The sequence below is a fragment of the Microtus ochrogaster genome, linkage group LG12, assembly GCF_000317375.1.
Source record: "Microtus ochrogaster isolate Prairie Vole_2 linkage group LG12, MicOch1.0, whole genome shotgun sequence".
Lineage (NCBI taxonomy): Eukaryota > Metazoa > Chordata > Mammalia > Rodentia > Cricetidae > Microtus > Microtus ochrogaster.
The window spans coordinates 1,122,142-1,144,427 of NC_022036.1; the positions used below are offsets into that span (position 1 = coordinate 1,122,142).

General features: G+C 39.4%; 1 protein-coding gene across 1 annotated transcript in view; it reads right to left on the reverse strand.

The window, feature by feature from the left end:
* Nucleotides 1-22,286, reverse strand: part of Cntnap2 (contactin associated protein like 2) — a 2,135,903-nt gene that overhangs the window by 1,009,677 nt on the left and 1,103,940 nt on the right. Inside the window, exon 10 of the mRNA XM_005363796.2 lies at nucleotides 10,050-10,221. Within this exon, the coding sequence (XP_005363853.1) occupies nucleotides 10,050-10,221 (172 nt within the window). The remainder of the gene's footprint in view (nucleotides 1-10,049; nucleotides 10,222-22,286) is intronic.

Consider the following 22,286-nt stretch of genomic DNA (forward strand, 5'->3'; position numbering starts at 1 on the left):
CAGTATCCTGTTCTGTTTTCTCCGCCTACCTAAGGGTTGGCCTATGAAATGGGCCTAGGCAGTTTCTTTATTAATAAGAAATTATTCCCACATCAGGCATCAGGAATAGAATAGATGAGGTAGATTGCAGAGCCTCAGGAGCTCCTGGAAGGAACAGAGATGTAGGACTCCAGGAGTTCTATTGCTGAGAGAAAACTAGAGAAATCTTAGGTACTAAGAAAAAAAAATCCAGTTCTGGGATCTGGTTGAAGCTCTTTACAGACACAGAAGCGGCCATCTATGTTCAATAATAATAGAAAGAAGCCATCCACGCACAATTACTAATTTCTCAGAGATTTCTCCATTCCCTCAGTTTTCTAGGACCCGCACCAGGAGTGGCATGTATAGGGAAAAGACGAGTCCTAAACCCGTGTGAAAATGGGAGCCACCTCTCCATTTGTAATGCCAGCTAAGGCATCTCCAGAGCCACCTCACTTATCCAGAGAGATAAAAGGAAAAGTTTCTTGGTGATCTTTGAAAGTGTAACTTGACAGCCACCAAGGTAGAATGTGTGGCTAAGGAAAGGATGAAGCTCCCTTGAGGAACAAGGGCCCATGTTGTGGTACCATGCTCTTTTTCTGAGTCCCCCCCTTTTTAAACCCTCTTCTTAAACCTACATTTAAACATTAACCCCAACCATGCTTTGCCACAAAATGACTAGTCCTAATGTTCTTTTGCATCAAAACCACAGAATGTTGTTTGGTCTGAGTTGCAGCCTATAAATATCCAAGGGAACGGTGCAGGCTGCTGGGGGTTGCACTGTGGAGGAATCTCTGTAGCCTCTCTACTGACACTACCATTCCTAGGCTGAAGCTCTGTCCAGGGTAGCCTTGACTCAAGAGCCATACTGGGGGTTTCAAGGAGACTAAAGTAGGGCAGTAGCCTGCAAAGGGACTTCAATTTGACCTAGCTTCAAATCCATATTGACCAGATATATCATTGACAAGGGGAGTGATTATTGAATCTGAAAGTATCTGCTCAAGGTTTGTCTGTTGGTGACTGGAAATTAAAATTACTTTTGGTACGGAATGCTATGTGTTGTCTGTATCTAAGTTAGATAGTGCATTAAGCATTTATTTTGCTGCTGTGTGAGGGATCAAGCCCTTGGTGAAGCACTCTACCATTGAGCCATTCCAATAGCCAGGGCCACAGAGGGCACTTGTGCTTCTGAAGAATCGTATCATCTCTTTCTAGACTGGGTTCATAAGCTTTCCAGGAGCTCTAACTGACTTTTTGAGAGTTCTCATGTTGTATGTATTTAACCCTCATTTAGATTCTCTAATAGAAATTAATGTATCTGGTTGGAGAGCTGGTTCAGTGGTGAATGGCTACTGCTGTACATCATGAGGGTCAGAGCTTGTCCCAGCACCCACAGACTAAGCTCATCACCTGATGCACATTTTGGGTAGGGCAGAAACAGGAGGATTGATGAGGCTTGCTGACTTTCAGGCAAGCCAAGAAACAAGAAACCCCAGGTTCAGAGGAGGATTCTGCCTCAAAAGAACAGGAAGGAATAGAAGAAGATGCCCTATATCCTCCTCTGGATTCTGCTTATGTAAGTGGGCTCACACATATGCATATACTTAAAGATAAGTTTTAAGCATATATGTTTATTCTTGTCCTTCAAGGAAAAAATCCAATTGGGTACATGTTCTTTAAAAGAAAGCACCGAACCAAAAAAAGAAAATAAGTGCTGGGTATATGATTATATTCTTCTATCCAAAAATATAATGAAGAAATTAAATTGCTAGCTCAGGATTAGGATCTAGTTTATTTTTCATTTTTGCAGGAGCATAATTTCACAAGTTTTGGTTAAGTTGGGCATTCATTTCTCTCCTTCCATTTCCTTTTCCATCCAGAATAGATACTGGTTTTGTTCCCTTATTTATGTTAGGGAAGTGGACTGAAAAGAAGAAACATCATTCTGCTGCTGTATTATTTTTAGTCATTTTTATAGTTCTGCTACAGACAGGTATTGGTTGTAACAAAATAAATTCGATTTGGCCTCTAACTGGCCTTTTAATCCCCAGTTGCCAGTCTCTAGGAGACATCAATGGAAAGCCCTTAACAGACTCTAAAAATGTATCGTCTTCGCTTTCACCAGTTCGAAACTTAGGAGTTTGTTCCAACATGCTTTGAGAAAAGGGTGATATAGGGTTGATTTTATAAACATAGATATTATAAGTGTAAGTGTTTAAGCTGATATATAGACCCTAGCCTTTTCCTTTGTCCAGCATGATAATCTTGGAAACATTTCAATTTCTTTATAGTCTGGGAGAAAAAGGGGGTACACTAGTGCTCTTAAGAATGTCTCTGTCCCTGTGAGGATGGTTACGATGAGATGCAAATATATCAGGGGCTTATTGTAGTTAGTGTGATACTGTGGGTCACCAGAAAAGTGGAGGAAAGACAGATGCAGTGGTATTTTGGTGAGAAATGTATCCTATACAAGCTCATGTAGTTGAATACTGGTCCCCAGCTGTGGCACTGCTTGCAAAAGTGATTGAACCTTTAGGAAAGTTATGGGGCTTTGTTATAAGAAGCTTGTCACTGTGGTGGCCATTGAGGCTCTATAGAGAGGCCACAGTTCCTGTTTTCCATTTCAGCTATCTCCTTCAGCTGAAATGAAATCAGCTGGCCCAATGCTCTTGTTGCCATGTCTGCGCTCAATATGACAGACTGGCTTCTCTTGGAAGAGAGACCAGAGCAAATCCTTCTTTTCAAAGTCGCTTTGTATCAGGGTATTTTATCATAGCAACAGAAAAGCAAAAGCAACTAATACAGATTTTTGATAACTAAAAAAAAAATAATGTCTGATTCATACTGCTGTAAACAAACATGGAATGAGTATTTTTTTTTTTTTTTTTTTTTTTTTTTTTAGCAAAGAAACATAAATTGGCACTGTGACCCGAGGCTTCTTGCCATTCGGCTTGAAGCATCATGAGAGGTTTTAAAGAAGGATGGCAGAGAAGAGGAGACCACACCTGCATTAGGAAAACAAAAAGGTCTTCAAGACACCACCACTAACCCCTGCTAATCTCCTGGTAGCCATCTGTGTCACTTCCCTGCTCCTGCTTTTGAGACTGAAATATTCTCTGGAAGCTGGGCTGAAGGTAGACTGGAGGCTCAGGATGGAAACGACACCCCACACCTGGACTTCACTATTGCTTACAAGACAGATTCATCTGCCAAGCCTAGCCAAGCTCACCACCTACTTCCAAGTTTCACACCAGCTTCTTCCAACCAGTGTGTCCACGGGAACAGTAACTCCCCATGTATTCACAAGTCAGAAGAGAACTATGTACTGAAGCAGCTTTCCTGATTTCCAACGCTAGCCAATGTTGCCCAGGACATTTTAGGGCTTACTCTAGTTTCTCCCCACACCTGGACAGCTCTGATTTCCACCTGTCTGCTCACCCAGTTTGAAATGCTCTGTGGTTCCTTGGTGTTTCACCCTGGCCAGAGACAATGAGTGAGAACCGGCATCACTCTTAATGTAAGGGATGTCCTTGCCCTTACACTACTACAGAAGGTCGGAAAGAAAATGCTTGAACATAGGAGCTAGTAAGACAGCTAAAGATCTTTACTATCAGGAACCAGTGGGATAAAAGACTATAAGGTAAATAAAAGGGTTCAATAATATAAGAAAGAAGAAAGGCTATCTATTGTATACAGTTTACATTGTCAGGGATTATTTTAGCAACCAAAGATATGAGCAAAGCCTTGTTCTTTGAAAGCTGAATATCTCAAGGAGACGCAAACACCAGAGGTTCACATTGTCCATGGAGAAATCCTACCTCGTCCTTACTTCTCTGCTTCATTCTGTGCTTACTGATTGCCCGTAATGTCAACAGAAGTTTTAGGGACAGTATGTGGGTAGTTCTTGTGGGAGCCAGCCATAATAAGCTAAGGATGGGCAGGTCGCTCAAAGGAAGTTCTTTACTTCCAACCATTATCACCTGTCAGAGTAGGACTTGGCTATTGATAAATTTAAATGGAGGCCTGAGTCTCAGTAGTTTACCCTGAAGCAATACCTGGTTGCTGGAAGAACCACAAACTGAGATTACCACCATTCAAGAACAGACCACTCAAAGGAAATGCCTAACATTCCAATCATGGTAGTAGATAGGATCACCTGCCATCACACACTCACCAGGACACCCCTAGACAAATGTCAGCCAATCAGGGGGTCTTTAACCCTCAGAAACTACTTTCTCCCACCTCTACTACTACAAAACCCTATTCTAACTGAGTTTGGGGCTCCCCGTTTATTCCAATACATTGAACATGCAGAGAGACTGAGTTTGCAAACTTGTATAAAATAAAGGCTCTTTGCTTTTACATACAGAACTAGGACTCCTTGTTGGCTTTTGCAAGGACTTTGCGAATTTGAGCCTAACAGTTCTCATAAGCCATGCTGGAACACAAGCCTTGAACAGGCTAATTAAGGAAACAAAATAACAAAAAAAATCTGGTTAAAAGAAAAAAAAAGATTTGTTCAATATGCATTCCTAATAAAGAAAATAAAATCCAGTGACTGCCTCTCTCCAAGGCCATCTTTGGGGACCTGGCATGAGATTTGGGTTTCAATAGAGGACAAGAAGTACTTATAACTCATGAGTCTTAGTCGGAGGGTGGCCCTGCCCATCGCTGACCCATTGCTCTCAGAGCTCCAGCCTTTTCCCCAATGAACTCTGACAGATTGTCAGGACTGTAGACTTTCTTCCCAGGAGATGAAGTTCACCCTTGGGCCAGCATAGGGATTTTAGTGTTTTCCTTTATCCAGCATGATGTTACTGGAGAAATTTCAATTTCTTTATAGTCTGGGAGCCAAAGGGGTACACTAATATCTCTTGAGAATATTTTCATTTCTGCAAAGATGGTTAAAATGAGATGCAAAAATATCAGAGACCTACTGTAGTTAATGTGAAACTGTCAGTCACCAAGGCTTGCTGTGTAATACACTTGCTACACATTTCTGTTATATATATATATGCACCACTGTAATATTTAGGTTTATACTTAGACATCTATAAAACATATCCCTTGCCAGCCAACACTGAAGTTCTGATTTTTCTCTGCACTTTCCTTGATGAACTTTCTTCCCTGGTGGAAATGGAAATTCTTCCAGGTAATACTTTCAAAGGACATGGACATATTCTTTATTTCTCTCATACTCTACATGTCATCCATCACAAACCCTTCTGAATCTACCTGGTACTATATTCAGAAATTAGAACTTCTTGCTACCCCATGCATCAGGCATCACTTACTGTATCATGAAAATGAAAATGGTCTTCCAGTTGGGTTCTTGCCACCCACATTTTCTCCTCCCACTCCCAAATTATCATTTTATAGTAGAAATTAATAAGATTAATAAGTGTCTCATTGTTCAATCCAGTACTCTGCAATGGCTCCCTAATTCTTTCAGAATAAACAATAAATCTTTACAATACATCATTAGCCTCCAGGAACTAGTTTTTAAATATTATTTGCCTAGACTGGGTCTTGTTCTATAGCCAAAGCTGACCTGGAATTCATGCTTCTTCTTCCTTATTTTCTGAGTTCTGGGGCTTTGCAGGCAAGCAGGACCATCCAAGAAGGGGGGGGGAGGGGTGATTTCTAGGAGTGCTCTGGTTTTTTTTCTTGCCAACTTTCCCACCCTTTCAAATTTGTCACCATAGCTTACTTGAGATCCATTATCATGACAAGTATCTTTTTTGACCTAACTCTCATCTACATGGGATGCTCTTTCCTCAAAGCAGTAAAATTAACTTTTTAAGGTCTTGAACTAATTCAAATTATATTACACTTACAATTTCCCCCATCTTTTTCCTCCTTCCAAACCCTCCCATGCACTGCTCTGCTTGTCTTCTTTTCATTTCACAGCCACCTTTACATAGTCATTGTGTGTGTGTAAATGTGTGTGAGTGTGTTTGTGTGTGTGTGTGTGTGTGTGTGTGTGTGTGTATTCCTAAATACTGAAACACAGCCTTCTCAGTTTGTGAAATGTTATTTGTGTGTAACCATTTTTAGGGCTGATCATTTGGTATTGGATAAACAATGACATGTTCTTGATCCTTTTTTTCTCTGAGCATCCTGCTTTAACTGCTCGCAAACACCTGTATCCAACACACCTTTGCTCCTTGCTGTGTTTTATTCTCTTCTTTTCCCTCAACTCCGAATCTTCTAACTTTATTATTTCCTTTTAGCTTACACTTAGAGCTCTTCCCCCATTCTGCCCTTGTTCTCTTCTTCTCCTGGAATGTGAGTTTCAAATACGTATGGACTTCCATTTTGCTCTTTGATTTACTCTAGTGCAGAGAATAGGACTGGGCATTCCATATGGTCAGAAAATATGTGTTAATCGTTTGGGCCTATGACCTGGCCAAATTGATCTTTCCATGACTCAACATTCTGTTTAGAAAACACAGACAGAGTCACGTGCAAATGTATACACGAAGAAAGAAAATTCAGTAGAAATTGCCGGAACACTCATTCATCCTCCTTATCTCCTTCCCTGACTTCTCATTGCATCACTGCAGCTGGTAATACACTCAGAGAGCTTATAAATCCAGTGAGATGATGCAGCTCTTCTATTTTCTTACTCTCTATTCTCATTTTTAATTTCACCCTTTAAAAATAACACTGTTCAGTCTGGCTGAAATTTGGAAGGAGAAACATGAGTCAGGATGTACTTCCTTTGGGAGAATTTGGGCAAATTGAAGATGAACTGGTGCATAATGGGAAGCTGTAGAGCTTCTGTTAGCAAGCACATGTTACAGGGATGCATTTTCCCATTACAGCTTCAGAAGCTGAGGCGAAGACTCTCCATATGCTCATCTAGGCTGTGGGTCACTCTGTCAGCATCTCTTCAATGATTTTGAATGAGATGAGCATGGCCTAGATAATACATAAAATATACACAAAATACTATAGCTTAGGATTTTTAACTGGGTACATTTTAAGTCAACAAAGGAGTTGATCTCACCAATTATCATGAGACGGGCACACATTTTTGCCCTTAAAAATGCTAGGGGACAGAAAGTGATTTTCATGATGAGATATGGACTGGGTTAACTGGGGTAGAAGACCCACGATCATGGCCATGTGCTCTCTTCATTTATTCAGACCTCATCTACTCTTTGGGTGACAACAACACCCTCTGTCTCCAAGCTTGCATAAAAAGTTCAACATCATCTGTCCTTCCTCTGGAAGAAACACTTTAAGCAGGATAAGTCGGAATGTGATATTTGAAATGAAAGAACAATACTGCTTGTGTACAGAGCTGAGTGAGGTCAGTGGACAGCTCCACAGAAGTTACTGTCTCATTAAAGCCACTGACATACAAAGATCACCAATTTCTAAGGCTTTCCATATTCATGTAACTAGAAAATATAAAATGTGACCTTATAGAAAGCATGCAGATAGTATCTCATATCAGAGACAAGATCTCTGAATTATTCATAGTTTAGTTTCTCTTGTTATCACTACTATGCACTTCTGGCAGAAATTGATGTGGGATTCTCCTCTGTATGCTGTGAATACCTTTGGGTAATAAAGGGACTAATTTTGGCCTATAGCAGAGCTTTAGGGGAAGAGACCTAGGTGGGGAAAACTAAGCTGAATGCTGCTAGAAAGGAGGCGGAATCAGAGAGATGCCATGTAGCCCTGCCAGGGACAGATGTTAGAACTTTAGCTGGTAAGCCACAGCCACATGGCAATACACAGATTAATGGTAATGGGTTAAATTAAAATGTAAGAGTTAGCTAATAAGAAGTTAGAACTAACAGGTCAAGCAGTGATTTAAATAATAGGGTTTCTGTGTGATTATTTCAGGACTAAGTGGCCAGGAACCAACAAGCAGCCTCCCTCCTTACAACAAGAAATAGTGGCTAATACATTATAAACGTCTCTAAAATTAGGGGTATATTCTGTCAAAATTGTTTGCTGTCCTATTTATATATAAACTGTGTAGGCTGGTAGCAACATTCTCACAGATGTAACATAAATGAACAAGATATTCCTCTTTCTCCTGTTGTAAACATATTCAGACTTTAAAAATTATGGCTGGGCAGTGGTAGCATGCATCTTTAATCCCAGCACTCTGAAGGCAGAGGCACTCAGCTCTTTGAATTCAAGGCCAGCTTGGTCTACTGAGAAAGTTCTAGCATAGCAGGGGCTACACAGAGAACCTCTGTGTCAAAAAACAGATAAATAAAACTTATAATCTGTAGCTCCTATGAACCATAGCCAACATAAACCACAGTCACTATGAACTGTAAGATACCAACTTATTAAGATGATGTGCAAATGAACTTGTTCATGATAGAACATTTTTCAAGGGCTACATAGCTGTCTTGAGTGGCTGCCTGTGGATCTCCAATAAACAACTGAGAAACTTTAAAGTTTGCATGTGGGGGTGTTAGACTGAGGCACACATGCTATCTTTCCTTTATTTATTTTTGTTTTTGTTTTTCGAGACAGGGTTTCTCTGTGGCTTTGGAGCCTGTCCTGGAACTCGCTCTGTAGACCAGGCTGGTCTCGAACTCACAGAGATCCGCCTGCCTCTGCCTCCCAAGTGCTGGGATTAAAGGCGTGCGCCACCGTCGCCCGGCTCCTTTATTTATTTTTATGTGTTTGTGACTGTATGCATGCATGTATGTAAGAAGAGGGCATTAGACTCCCAGGAGCTGGAGTGGTAGTCACTGTGAGTCACCTGATATGCGTATTGGGAACTGAGCTCATGTCTTCTGCAAGAACAGCAAGGACTCCTAACTGTTGAGTCATCTCTCACAGCCTGTCTTATAACAAATTTTAAAAGTGATTTTCATGAACTTTCATTTTACAAAATATGAAATGAATTGAATTAATGTTCAGAGCAAAATAGTCCCTCATTATAATGTGTGAAATTGACTGAGAAAACTAAATCAGTTCACTAGGTTAGCATCAAATTGTAGTTTCATGTACTTTTCAAAGACAAAATATCTCACAATGGAACATATTAAGTCCTAATAAAAATCAAACTTGATAATTAGAGTATTTAAGATTTAGGAAATTATATGTGATACTATATTTTATAGAAGCATTTTGCCTTTCTAGTCTGTGTAAATTCGCACAGGCATGAGGAAGGTATGAGGTTAGGAAGAGGACTTCCTAAGAAGAGCTTTAATGGGACAGGAAGTGGAAAAAAAGAAGGTGTGGGAGGGGAACCAACTAAGTTATATAATGCATGAAAGTGTCAAACCCAGAAAGACAGTTTCTTCCTAGATTTGCAAAAGCCAATAAACATTAATTTCTAATATTCCTGTTTGTGTGCTTTGAAAGGAGAATTATTTCAAGTGTCTGTTCCAGTTAACTCTCACTCTCTAATAGTATCTTGTGATCACATCTAGCACAGTGTGGTCTTCAGAAGGGACAACAAACTGAGAAGAGATGGGAATCTTCTGAGCATAGAAGGAAAGGTAACACTGAGAACTGCGGGTTTCCCTCATTGTTCAGCTATTGCTAGCAGTACTACCAGCACAGTGCCCACATTCCCTGAGCAAAGTTAGTAGACACATGTGATGGTACAAATTGCTCCACCTCTCTGATCACATATGTATATATACACATATATCTAAAGACACATTCACATATGCCTATGTAATGCCCTATATGTACATAAACATACATATTCATATAGACATATACACACATATACTCCATAAACACAGGTATACAGATATATACACGCACAAATACATACACACACATGTAGCAAGAAAACTATATATATATATATATATATACAAATATATTCCATACAGACACACATACATATATAAATGTTGTCTTTGCTGACAGCACAAATACACTAGATAAAGTAGGCATCCCAAATAGCAACCATTCATAAGCCCAGTATTTGCATTCGCATTTATCTTTTTCTTTTTTGTCTTTCCCTGTCAAGGAACAGAAATATGAATCTGTGATGTCTGGAGCACTCAAGGTAGGATCAACAGATGGCTTACCTGTCTATGATGGCACACATGTCAATGGTGACATTTGCAAAGCTTCCTGGCTTCCTCCGTGCCACTTCATTCAAATCTACAAGCTGATCATCTATCTGGATGAGCTGCATGCATCCTTGGAATGATGGTTGAAGGACAAAGTGACTGGCATTGTTCATGTGATTCAAAAATCCTGTGAAACAGAAGGAACAAGAAGATCACAATGGGCATCCAGCAAGCTTTATTAAAGGCCTCCCAAGTGTTTGACCAGACACAGTCATCCGACTACTATTGGGATTTCTGATTCTTGCTGACATAGTACATGTGAGATTATTTTAGGCAAGAGTCAGGCTCAGGGGGTGGTTTGAATGAAAATTGCCCTTATAGGCTCACATATTTGAATGCTCATTTCCACAGTTGGTGGAACTATTTGGGAAGGATTAGGAGAGTATACTTATTGAAGTAGATATGGCTCTGGGCATTCCCTAACCCGAATATGGCTACTTTGCCAATTTAAACTGGATTTATTAGTCTTAAATTATTTGCTAATCCATTCTTTCCAGTACTGTATGGTTGACAATAGACTACCAATACCTTAAAAAGAGTGAGAATCAACATATACCATTAAATGAATAAAAGTGAATACTAATATTTATTAGAAAATAATCAGAGTTTGGTCATTAAGTGATTCTTTTTTTTTATTTATTTATTGAGGATTTCTGCCTCCTCCCCGCCACCGCCTCCCATTTCCCTCCCCCTCCCCCGATTAAGTCCCTCTCCCTCATCAGCTTGAAGAGCCATTAGGGTTCCCTGACCTGTGGGAAGTCCAAGGACCGCCCACCTCCATCCAGGTTTAGTAAGTTGAGCATCCAAACCGCCCAGGCCCCCCCAAAGCCAGCACGTGCAGTAGGATCAAAAACCCATTGCCCTTGTTCTTGAGTTCTCTGTAGTCCTCATTGTCCGCTATGTTCAGCAAGTCTGGTTTTATCCCATGCTTTTTCAGACTCAGGCCAGCTGGCCTTGGTGAATTCCCGAAGTGATTCTTTAAAATGTCCTATTTTGGTTGATATAGTAATAGTTGACTACAATGAAGACCCTTTTCCCCATTTCCTTAATAGGTGTCAATATATAAATTCTGAATACTGTCATTTGAGGCTCCTTTAAGGTGTCATCTCAGAGGTATACATTATTTTCCACCAATATAGCAGTAGAAAAAAAGGATTATGCTAATTCCTGACTTAAAATGACATGTTCTGTTTCAATACTGTTACATGATTGTGTGTATGTGAGTGTGCATATGAATGCCTGTGTATGTATGTACTCATGTGCTTCTATGCTATGCATTTTCATCGGCATTGACTTAGTCCCTTTACAAAAACGCTGACTTTTGGATAAATTGTCTACTTAGAATAGTTGTATGCACACAATGTGATTTCCACTTGACTAATCATGATAAAACTGAGTAGGTTTTAATGGCTAAACTTAGCAGACAGAAAACACGCAGCTGTAACTTTTGTGGATGCTCCTTGCAATGCTATCATTGGGTTCAGCTTTTGTGAATACTTAGGAGTCTAAACATCCACATTCACTTGGAAAAATTTTGAAATGAGTAACTCTCTTTATGAGTGAGAATGCCTGTGAATCAGAGCAGCTGCACAAATGCTCCTCGCTTCCAACTGGGTGTGATTAAGTTCCCAAAACAAGACTTCAGCAACCACTCACAGCAATGTTCTGTTTGGGCTTGATACTTTTGGAGTGTGAAATTGTAAAGTCTTTTCAGGCTCTTACATGAGATCTATTCTAGGAGAAGATAATTATAGGAATAATCATTACATAGCCATCGAAAATAGTTATGGTTCTTGTATTATCCTTAACACTTTTAAGAGCAATCCTATTTGCTCTTGTGTGCAAGCTTCTACACTCCTCTGTAACATCTTTGGACTCCGAGTTTGGCTTATTTCTGTAGAAAACAAAAACCTGTGAAAGTGGTATTAGCTTGTGATTTCCAAGGCCCATTTCTAATCTGCTATGTACAACTGCTCATGATGGGCAGCAGAGAGTGTTGTCGGGAGGCCTATGAGAGATTGTGGAAAACTTCCATGACTGAAAAGGTGTTGTGAGGCTTGAGAAGAGTGGGAAGAAGAGTGAATTATTGTTACCCAACAAAGCAATGAGTAAATAACCTCTAGCTGGAAACAAATTACAATAACATCCCCAAGGAAAGCACACGTTAGCTTAAAGAGCCTTTGGAGAATTGCTGGTCAGAAGCCTAATGTCTCTCAGGAAGGCAGTCACTAACAATATAATGTCTCTCAGGAAGGCAGTCACTAACAACATAAAGGAAAGGAGTAGAAATGTCAATGAAAGGACCTGGGATCCTTGTGGGTTGTAGGCCAAAATTTATCAATGTTGTGGTTGTCTTAGGGTACCATTGCTCTGATGAAATGCTATGAACAAAGCTAGTTGGGGAGGAAGGAGCTCATTTGTCTTACACTTCTAAACTACTGTTCATCAGTGAAGGATGTCAGGATAGGAAATCAAACAGGGAAGGATCCTGGAGACAGGAGCCAGTGCAGATGTTGTGGAAGAGTGCAGTTGATACCATGAAGGAGGGCAGCTTACTAGTTTGCTCAGCCTGCTTTTGTATAAAACCTGGGGCTACCAGTCCAGTCCAGGGATGGCACCACCCACAATGAGCTGGACCTTCCCCATCAATCACTAATTTAAAAAATGCTATACAGTCCCATCTAATGGAAATATTTTTTCTTGCTTGAGGTTCTCTCCTTTCAAGTGACTTTAGCTTGTACCAAATTAATATAAAACTGTCCACCACCAAGGAACCCTTATCAACTTGACATACAAGCAAATCACTGATAAACCCTAACTTTTCCTCTCTTGTTAATCCTCAAGATTATACATTAATATTGAAATCACAACATAAAATTAGAAATCATTTTCAAACTTAGAAATCCCACAGTCTTATAAATTCAAACATATTAAAAATTCAGTCTCTTTCTAAAACCCAAAGTTTCTTTTAAAATCCAAAGACTGTCAGCAATGACTCCTATATAAAATACAAACATACTTTCTTTATAAGGGTGTAGTCACTACACCAGAGTGTAGTCACAACATAACAAGGCAAAACCAAACTCCGACCATGTAAATAGCTCCAAAATCATTGCCTGGATCAACTCACAAGCTTCTGTGCTTCTCAAAGGGCTTGGGTAACCTCTCAGGCTCCGCCCTTTGTAGCACACACAATTTGTCTTCCAGGCTTTGGCTGTCTCCACTCCACAACTGTTACTGTTCTTGGTGGTCATTCCATGGTACTTGCATCTCCAAATAAAATGATGAGGTCTTTTGCTGCAACTGGGGCTGCTGGTACTTACACCAAAAGCTTCTCCTGGGCTTTCTTCAGGGACTCCAGCGCTGCCACCTATTGCCAGGTCTCAGCGGCCCTCCATGACCCCTTCATGCTTTCAAAACCATTACCACCTAGGCGACTTTTAAACTACCAGGTTTGACTGCCCGTGTGAGGTACAAACTCGGCTGCCTCTGGAACACAGCTTCCCTGTGCCAACACTAAGGCACCAAGTTGAGAAGATTTCAGTTCAGTGATGCTGCACTCTGCTCAGTTACCATGAATTTCTTGCTCCATCAACTGTCCCAGCAAAGCAAAAGTTTTACTTCAGTGGTTCTGGTCTCTTGTTAACCCCAGCTGATTTCTTCAGCCCCAGCTGACCAGACCACAGATTCGTCATAGAAATGGCCTGATAGAGTCTTTGCTTCCCTCTGAAACTTCATCAGTCAGGCCTCCATTGTCTGCACTGCTCTCAACATTCTTATCTTCTAAGCTCCCACAGAACAACTTCTCAACACTTAATGGCTTTTCTAGGCTCAAATTCCAAAGTCCTTTGACAGTTCTCCCCCAAAATAACATGGTCAGGTCTGTCACGGCAACACTTTATTATCCTGGTACTGAGTTGTTCTAGTTAGGGTTGTGGTGTTTCATCAACTTGGGGAGGCTTATTTGTCTTACACTTCTAGATTATTGTTCATCATTGAAGGAAGTCATAACAGAAACTCAAATAGAGCAAGAACCTGGAGGCAAGAGCTGACACAGAGGCCATGAAGGAGTGCTGCTTACTGGTTTGCTTAACCTGCTTTCTTGTAGAACACAGGGCCACCAGCCCAATGATTGCACCACTCACAGTGGGTTAGCCCTTCCACCATCAATCACAATTAAGAAAATGCCCTACAGCCTTGCCTACAGCCCCATCTAATGGAGGCATTTTCTTAATTAAAGTTCTTTCCTTTCAGGTGACTTGAGCTTGTATCAAGTTGACATGAAACTATCCAACATACTGTCAATGATAACATAAAAATAAGAAGATGTACTTAATCCATTGTAAAATCTAGTCAAGAGTGTTTTCAGCATAGTACTGAAAGGGTTATTGGCTATTCTATTTCAATTTGGAGAAACACATTGCTGTGTCTGGGAGAGAGTAAGCCCTGCCCTGAGTGTGGACAGCACCCTCCCAGAGGCTGGGAAGGGGAGCAGATGAAAAGGGAATCCAAGCAGATGTTAGCACGATTCTAAGTGAACTGATAGGCTTCCACGGGCAAACACCTGTGGAGCTAAATATGAGTCTCTCCCTTCAAGTTGTGTGGCTCAGGTATTTCATCCTAGTGATGAAAAACTGAATAACAAATCCTGAAGCAAACTCTTAGCTATAAAGAGTGCAGGATGTGATGGACCTCAATGCCAAACCTGTCTCAATTCCACTTTACTCGGACAGTGAACAATATAAGAACAAAGAGATAACTTCCAATGATCAAGTACCAGGACATGTCATCTAGTGATGACCGGAAATCATTGTCAGGACCTTAGAGAGATGTGCTATAAAAAGATTCATGAGAGAAAAGACCCATTCAGCAGCTTCCTCATGCACCTCCCAGACCTCAGACAAGAGCATTTCTTTGATCTTAAGGGTATTTTGCTCAGAAAGTCAGGAGCCCAGAGGTAGATATATTCATGAGACTACACATGTGCATTCTAGTAAATGATTGCCTTTGAAAAGGTATATTCAGTGTGTGTGTGTGTGTGTGTGTGTGTGTGTGTGTGTGTGTGTGTGGTGTTATAAGCACACCATGATTGAGGCCAGAGGACTATTTGCAAAGTCAGTTCTTTTCTTTTACCATATGGGTCCTGGGGATCAAATTCTTATTTTCAAGCTTAGCAGGCTCATTTACCCAGCCAACCATCTTGCTAGCCCTGTTTGCATTTTAGAAACAGTGTTTTTTTTTTTTTAAATCAGACTGGCTTTTTTTATCATAGCCATCATTTTATTTATATGACGATATGTCTTTATAATATCTTTAAAATACTTTTTATAATATAAAGAATTTTTATACAAAGGATAAGACCTTTATAAAACTGTATAATCCATACATAACCTGCCAAAACAAAGATTTCAGAAAACTATGTCTACACCTTTACTTCTAGTATTATCCCAAGGTCCCCATAATGCTGGTGAAAGATGGCAGCAGCAGCATCAATAACAATAATAACAACAACAAACATGTACCCAACAGACTGGCTTTTTATTTGCATTTTAGAAATGAAAATTTTGTTTAAAGAGAGATACGCAGTTTAGTCATGTACAAAAACTCGGGCATCTTTCTTAATTCTTTGCTGAAAGTGTGGCAATTCCGCCATTTTTTTTTGCTTGCTTTTTTTTTTTTTGTGTCTTGAACTCCTCATATTCCTACCATTCCCACTTAAATGCTATGGAATGGTGTTCTACTTCTGTTGGGGAGTACTGTTTTAAGTTGTGTTGTTTTTGTTTATGCAGCATTTGTTTAACTCTGTGAAACTGTGATTCTTTGTCTGTCTAAAACACCTGATGGTCCTAATAAAGAGCTAAATGGCCAATAGCAAGACAGGAGACATGATAGCAGGGACTGGAAAATGGAGAATATAAATAGAAGGAGAAATGAGGAAGAAGAGGAGTAATGAGAGAACAAGGGAAGGAGGATGTCAGGGGGCAGCCACCCAACCACCCAGCCACCCAGTCAGTCAAAGAGTAAGAGTGAAAGTAAGATACACAGAAGTAAGAAAAGGGGAAAGCCCAGAGGCAAAAAGCAGTTGGGAAAACTTAAGCTAAGGAAAGCTGGCAAGAAACAGGTCAAGGTAAGGCCAGTCATTTCTAACTAAGAATAAGCCCCTGTGTGTGCCTCTTCACCACATGCCACCCCCAAACCCCAAAACTCCAAAGAGCAAAAAGAATAAGAGAAAGACATCACAAACATACTTCAGTGGACAAATTTGAATAACACTGTTGGGAATCACATTTTTTTTTTGTTCTTTGTTTAAAGGACATTGCCATCAGTAGTAATTGTGCAGCCTGTCCTAAAACCATCAGAGCACAATTGTAAAGAAACTTTTAGACATTGCTCTTTGGTCAGAAAAATTGAAAGTGAAAACCTAGACTCCCTATTAAAAAGAAGAGTAAAAGGGAGACAAGGAGGAGGAAGAGAAGATGAAAATGACTCAGGATGGCAGGACAAGGAAACAAAGATGAATGAGTTGTGGAAAATCAGTAGATCTGAATCCTAAAATGGAATCGCCAACAATTGCCTCTCCTGGTTCTTGAAACCAGTGATTTAAGTCTGACTTGACATTGGCAAGACTCTGAAGCTCACACACAGATATCCTAATGATCAACAATGTCAGAAACAAATTTCAGAAGAAATGTGAACTTTATACATGGACAAGACATAAATACTCATAAACTTTAACTCTCTCTGTAAGATGGCTATCAATCATCACATTATAATTGTATTAACCCTACTATACTGTCCTCCCACATTGAACCAGTGCCTACCTGTGTGTGATCATTAGAATACTGCCAAATATTTAAATTTGGTTTATGGTTGGTGAAATGTATGCAGATATTATTAAGCTCTATTCTCAGTTATCTGGGAAAGCCCTGCTCCCCACCCCCAAACTGTACTCTATGCTCAGACTTCTGTTCTAGGTTTAGCAGATAAAACTCCTTATCTGACTTGAAGTCCCTTCAGTTTTTCTTGATGACAAAGCCATTCTGTGCATCTCCAAGGTTTTAAAATTTTTGATTCAGAAATACATCAGTGGAAAAAAATGTTGACATTTGTTCTGACTTCAGAATGCCAATCTAAACAGTTTCAAGTCATACCGTTAATCTGGTTGAACAGAACTTAAAGAAAAATAAAGAGCATTGGCACCATGGCTGGGGATCTAAACAGCTGAAGAACTCTGTTTCTCTATTTTGTTTGTTTTAAAGTCAAGGGCTGTTAGGAGCTCAGAGTGAGGCTGACAGCGTGCTATAAAGTCTTCAGCATTTTCTTTCCAATGAAGCCTTGAAAAAGTGAATCAAGTATTTAGTAATCACCGCCTACCAACATTTCTGAATAAAACAGTCAAAATGTGTTCAGCAGCAGCAGTGAGAAAGGCTGTTTTCAAGTGAGCAGAGAGAGTGTGCTAAGATGCCTTCCACCTGGCATGCTTGGGGGACTGACGAGGGCACAGGTCAGTTGAGCCATACACAGAGGCTAGGAAGACCAGTGCCAATGTTCTAGACAGAGCTGTAAAAACAGAATGTAAGAAACACTCAATGAACTCTGTGATCTGGGGCAGGAATTGAAACCCTAAGGGTGATTTTGTGGTTTGCTGTATAGGTAATCAATTTAGATATGCGTGGTTGTGGTCAAAACACTGTTGGTTTCTACCACCTAGGTAGGACAGTCTGACTATGGGGTCATATGACAAAGAGTATATATTCCTACATCTCAGATTTGGTTCATTCAAGCAAGGACCCTAAAGAGAAATGACAGATTGGGGGATTTGGATGGAGCAGAAATACAGTGAGTCTGGAATATTGTGTGTTGTTTTAAAAGATGACATGGTAGCGATTAGCAAAAAAATGACAGAATTGTTTCAGAATGACTGCATGAAGTAGTTATTGTTGCCCAAATTCAAGGCAATTGGAGTACAAGTTTCTTTCATAATTTGTGAAGAAAAATTTATATTTCATTCATTGCTAAAAAAATGATGGGAAATACTAAGTATAATACAAATCCATATGTAAATGCCTGTGTAAAGTGAATAAATCAATGTGGAAAAGAGCAGAGAGAGCTCTCCCTATAGCTTCCTGGTAACTCACAGTGTAAGAGGGATATTGGAATTTGAAAGCCATCCTTTGACAAGCCTTCCGTTAGCACCCAGTTAGGCAGCAAATGTCAGTGGAAGCTGAAATGAAAGCCTGATGGGGACCACAGTCTCAAAGATCTCTTTGAAACAGTCATTGGAGCTGACCATGTTGGTGCATACCTTTGGTCTCAGAGATAACTCTCTGGAGGCAGGCAGATGGATCTTCATGAGTTCAAGGCTAGCCTGGCCTAGTTTGAAAGTTCTGAGTCAGCCAGGGCTATATTGTGAGACCTGGCTTAAAAAAAAGAAAAAAAAAACTAAAAATTGAAACGGCGTGATTCATCAATTTGCAGGTGAGAAAGCTTGCTGACTTGTTTGTGATCAAGGTGTGTTGAATAAATATTACTACAGTGGCAGGACCAATGGACCCTGGATCACCTGACAGAATGCAAAATAGGAAACTAAAACATGACCTTCAATGTTTCTGCAAAAATACAAGTGCTTCTCTTTGTAATACCAGACCAAAGCAAACAGATGCCATCTATAAAGGGATAACTTGAGATACTCAGTGATGACCAGGCTTGGACAGTCAACTGAGGTTCTGGTTCTGATTAGCAGGGACCAGAAAAGTAGAAGAATGGTGAAATAGGCACCCCTGACCTGGGTTCTTTGTTTTAACAGACATTAGTAGAGAAGGGCAAACCACACTTGTGCTTGTTATACTGGCAGTCTTTTAGTTCTTCCAATAATTTTTTTGTAAGTTTCAAAGTGTTTTTGAAACAGAAACTAGTGCTAAAAAGTTGTGTCATCTGAGAGACTGTTCTGGGTTAAATTTATTCCATCTTAATCTGTCTATATTCAATATCCATTAATTTTCAATAAAATTATTTTCCTTAAGTCAGTGGTGAATTCCATCATCCAATGTTTCTTAAAGACCATTCCATATTATTGGTGCTTGATTGGCAAATGAATATTCCACATATTCTGCCTTTTCAACACAGGTGGCATCTGCTTCAAGACCAATTATTCTAAAAGGGGGTTTCCTTATATTTATCAGTTAGGTTACTATAGCTTTGACTTTTAAATTCAGGATCATGATGACCCTTGTGATTGCAAGTCTCCTAATATTTTTTGGTTCTAGCATTTCTTTGCATCTACATTTGGCTAAAAGGGAAATAAATTTAAGCTTGAACAGCAGTCAGAAGTTAAAAGGCAATTTTCTTGAAAGTATTTTTTATCAGTTAATTTTGATGATGAAATAGAAAAAAATCAGTCTGTTGCCTTTTCCAGGTTTACTATAAATTACTTTTTAATATTATATTAATGTTTGGTGCCTCTTTATATGGAAATGTTTAAGGTACAAAATCAAGAATTTTGCACTTATGTTTTGGTATTATAAGTCGATTAAATTCTGTCTTCTTTTATTATATTTTAAGCTTGAAAAGCAGCCTAATTATCATTGGTATCATGGTGAGTTGTGAAAAATAAATACAAATATATCTTAAAACAAATATTCAGAAGTTTAGCGTGGGCAGCATATATCAAAGAGCCCTAGCACACTTTACTTCATCTTCTTTTCTACAGATTGTTTAGGCAATCTACCATTTACTATTTAGGAAACACCTAATGATGGGGTATTTATATCTTGAAGAATGTGACAACCACATCAGTGACGAAAATCTCAAAGGTAAGAGAATAGATAGATATGATTTAAAAAAATATTTCTCTTGACTGTATAAATAAGATGTCAGTATTAGAATGGGGGGGCTGTCACCGTCTTCTAGGGAGTTACTATTTGGTTGGCTGTCAGAGGGTTTCCCACTTCTTTGGTGGTCCTGCCAGTTTGGTCTCTCACGCTGATGTCTTTCTGGTGAGTTAAGTGTGAATGGTCCTCAAAGCTGGCCCTGGGCCGTATTCTGGGTTTCTGGTAGGTTCTCTCCTTCCTTCAGAATGAGCCATCCAGACCTCTGCCTAAGTGCGTCAATCTCAGCTCAGAACTAACTGAGCCAAAACTTCACTGGCTTCGCTTTGCAGTGCCTGTTTGTGTTCAAAACTCCAGACACGTGTTCCTGCCATCGACCCTAGCAGCAGACTTCCCCCAATGCCTCAACTTCAGTTCATTTGCTGGTAAGTCATGTCTGCCAATCAGCTCAGCTTCTGGCCTCATTTCTTCTTCATGCACCAGGAACATATTAGGTACCTAGCATGTTTTCCACAGCTCTCACCTCTGTATGACCATTCAAGCCAAACCTCCAGTCCATTTCTGGTGCTGGTCCAAGGGATCTCTTCTGAACACGACAATCTCAGCATGCTTCCCTCTTCTTAAGGGATTATTTGTCTCACAAAACATTGTCACGGCACTTGTGAAATTGTTTTTCCTCTACTGATTTGCTATTTTAATACAAAATTAAGTTTGTAGAGATTTATAGATCACAGGGTCATATACTTGAAAAGCAAAATACTTACAGTTCCAAATGAGATGTACTAGACTAATTGCTTTAATTAAACTTAATATAATGGGTGTCACTTAATGATGTTATCATATTTTAAACATATGCTTCAGTCAGAATACCTTAAATATGTGAGGTTTAGTATGTTATTATAGAATATTTTCAATCTTAACTTTATTTGATTATTGAGAAAAAAACTTTCATGAAATTATTGAGTCTTCTTTCCTATTTTCATAATACATGAAAGTTATGAATTATATTTACATTAAGTTGGTTTAATATGCAAAGACAGTAGAGAAGATTTTTTTTTCAGAAAACATAAAGAAATTTGTAAGAATGTAGAAAATTAACAAGAAATTCAAGGAATAGACTAGTATTTTGTCAAAATAGGATAGTTAGAAATCTATGAAGCAGAATTTATAATGTACTTTTAAAAGCCATTTTTAAAATGGGTCATAAAAGTCATGGAAAAAAGAGTGAAGAAAATAGAATATTTTTATATTTTCACAAAGGTTTTACAACATTTTACTCTTTTAAAGGAAGAAGAAATGTGAACTAATGCATAGATCTCTCAGCTTTAGTTCCTTAGAGGTTGCTAGTATTACTAATACACAGACAGATACGTTCACATAATCAGATCATAAAGTAATATTGCCTCATTGATTTTTCCTTATGAGATCACACAGTTTGTTAATTATACTAGGCTCCAGAGTATGAAGATAGCAGGCCATATGAGTGCTTATAAATGTTATTGATTAATCCTAAAACTATTCAGTAAACACACACACATTATATATATTATATATAATATTTAACACATTATATATATTTTTTTTCAAGATGTATTTTAGCATGCATGCTCAAGGCTTTGAGTTTGATACCCATTAAGTAAATGAGATTACTAAATTAATAAAATAAAAGGTTATTTTAAATCCCTTTACTTACTTATTGTCAGGTCCAAAAGAGACTCCCAATTCTCCAAACCCCAAAAGGAAGTCTGAATATTCAGAAATGGCTCATCCTGGATTATAAATGGATTTCTAGTGGTTAAATAAAAGCCAGCATTCCCCAGGAACTTCTACCAAAAGGGGTTTTCCTCTACTGAAAGAAGTCGCTTCCTTACCTTTGGCAGGACAGGTGGCCACCTACGATGACCATCAGAATATCAAAGTTCCTGCTGGCCTCTAGTCTTCTTCAGTATCTGAATCCCTGTTACGTATTCCAAAGTCCATGCTAGTAGCATCCTAGCCCTTCTCACCTCGCCCTGTCCTAAACTCCCTCCCGCTCACGGGCTTCCCTCCCCAGCTACTCATTCTCCGTATAGCCCTGCTAGTTTCTATCTGCGCTCTCACATCCTCTCTATGTTCCTTTCTCTCTCTCTCACCCCCATTCCCATTCTCCTAGTTCTGTTCCTGCTTCTCTAGACTTTTCCAGATAGCTCCGACAGTTCTCTCTAATATCTACAGTAAAGAGCTTAGCTATGCTGTGGAGCAACCATGTTGTCAGTTTCTAGACTTTTGAGATGATCGGTCTCGATTGCTGACTTGATCAGATTTGTAGGTCCCTAGTAAGTTAATTAAATGCACCCCTGGATGTGTCCGTGAAGATGTTCCCAGA